Raw genomic sequence first — 2,057 nt, 5'->3', positions numbered from 1 at the left:
ATTCCTTTTCAGCTATAAACAATAACCCCGTAATTTGTTAGACAAAATATAAGGTTTGAAATCAGAGAAACTAACCTGACAATCCTGTATCCCGCTGTGAGCTCCATTCGACATTGACCGATGATGATGGCTCTTCATCATGCATTTGTTCATTTTCCCTCTCCTAAATAACAAGATCAGAGAGAACAAACAACCACCATCACCCTAATAGCCCAAATGCTAAGGGTTTGTTTGGCATAACTTTATTTTCTGTTTTTATTTTTTATTTTTCTTTTATTTTTAAAAATATATTTGATTAATATAAATTTTATATGTTTTTAATTTATGTTTAAAAAAATACTTATTTTTAAAAATACGCAAAACACCTAAAAGAAATTTTAAGTGTTTTTTTTTAAAAAACCAACTTAATTGATCATGTTATAATTTAAATCAAAATATGATCAGAATAAAAAACAAAACAAAATATTAAAGTGATGCCAAACGCCCACGAATAAATTATTTAATTCAACTATCTGTGCTACCAACCTTGGATTTAAGAAAAACAGAAGTACGTTGTACATTACAAATAGAAATCTCATTAGTATCATGAGGGAAACAAAGCACACGCCGCCTCTTTTGCTGTGACGAATCTCTGCATTCCTCCAACAACTTGTTCATATTTTCTAATACACAATATTCTCGTTAATAAACAATTATATTTTTTACATTACAATCACCCTTGCATAATTGAAACCATAGAGGCACACCTTCAATATCAGCGGTCTGATAACCAAAATCTGAACAATCTTTGATAGGTGTTTGTTCCTCTAGCAAGTATATCAAGCTATCCTCACTTTGATTCACTTCATCCCACAAGCAACGAGAGAGATCTTATGGAATAAAAATATACTTTATAAGAACCAAATATGTATAAATGTAAACCAATAAATTAGAAAAAAATACATACCATTCTTTGTAATCTCATTTAGATGATAATCTTCTTCTTGCCATTCCCACATATCACTGATTCACGTTGAACAAATGAAGATGTTACAAAAATGAAACAAACAAAGCAAATGGAAATGTAACGAAGTGATTGATTTGGCTCATGAACCCAAATGACTCGACTCAAGTCTAGAATAAACTCAATATTAGAAAAGTTCAATAATATTTATTTAGTCTAATTATGTTATCCATTATTTGAATTAGATTGAAATTATGTTACAGTAACCATTTTTTAAATCTGAATTAGATGATAAGCCTTGATTTGAAGTTAAATTACAAATCCTAGTTCTATAAATAAGATAGATTGATATTATTTTTAGATTCTTGAATTTAAAGTAAGCACTTATTCCTTGATTCCCTCTCGGCACTCTCCGCTCTATCCTTTCTACTTGTTGATTCCCACTTTTACTTTTTGATTCCCACTTTAGCAGCGCTTGATATTGATATCCACGAAACGGAAGTTCCAAGTTATCTAATTTGAATTGAGTTCACTCTACTTGATGATTGCCACTTTTACTTGTTGATTCCCACTTTAGCGGCGCTTGATATTGATATCCACGAATCGGAAGTTCCAAGTTATCTAATTTGAATTGAGTTCATTGACTTGTTTCCAAGTAATAAAGCAGTTCCAGATAATTTGCTGAAGGTAAGCTACGATTCTATCTACTGACAAGGAGAGCAAAGTCTAGCCCCCACTTGATCTACAGGTCTTCACTTCTCGATGGAATTTGACTGATTAGCTTTGTAATTAAAGCTTGATTGGCTGGACCAAGTTAGTCTTGTAAGGTATTTTGATCATTTTTAATGTCGTATGTATGAAAGAATTCATTTTTTTATCGGTTTGAGAATTAACAAACAATACTTCTCACTCTGAAACCAAAGTTAACTCAAATCACAATAGAAAAAATAAATATTATTACTGAACTCTCACTCTGAAATCAAAGTTAACTCAAATCACAATAGAAAAAACAAATATTATTACTGAAAACAAATAAGCAATTACAATCAACTCACTTGAAAGAGAAAATACAACAACACGGAGCCTTGAAATCTGAAATAGCAACAGACACGAC

General features: G+C 30.9%; 1 protein-coding gene across 1 annotated transcript in view; it reads right to left on the bottom strand.

The window, feature by feature from the left end:
• LOC110024862 (protein XRI1-like) overlaps positions 1-2,057 on the bottom strand; it is a 23,086-nt gene that overhangs the window by 4,485 nt on the left and 16,544 nt on the right. Inside the window, exons 2-5 of the mRNA XM_020725040.1 lie at positions 947-1,002; positions 747-869; positions 526-662; positions 76-163 (exon numbers count right to left, since the gene is read on the bottom strand). Coding sequence (XP_020580699.1) covers positions 76-163; positions 526-662; positions 747-869; positions 947-1,002 — 404 coding nt within the window. The remainder of the gene's footprint in view (positions 1-75; positions 164-525; positions 663-746; positions 870-946; positions 1,003-2,057) is intronic.

The sequence above is a fragment of the Phalaenopsis equestris genome, unplaced genomic scaffold (genome assembly GCF_001263595.1).
Source record: "Phalaenopsis equestris unplaced genomic scaffold, ASM126359v1 Scaffold000276, whole genome shotgun sequence".
Taxonomy (NCBI): Eukaryota; Viridiplantae; Streptophyta; class Magnoliopsida; order Asparagales; family Orchidaceae; genus Phalaenopsis; species Phalaenopsis equestris.
This window is presented reverse-complemented; position numbering and strand designations above follow the sequence as displayed.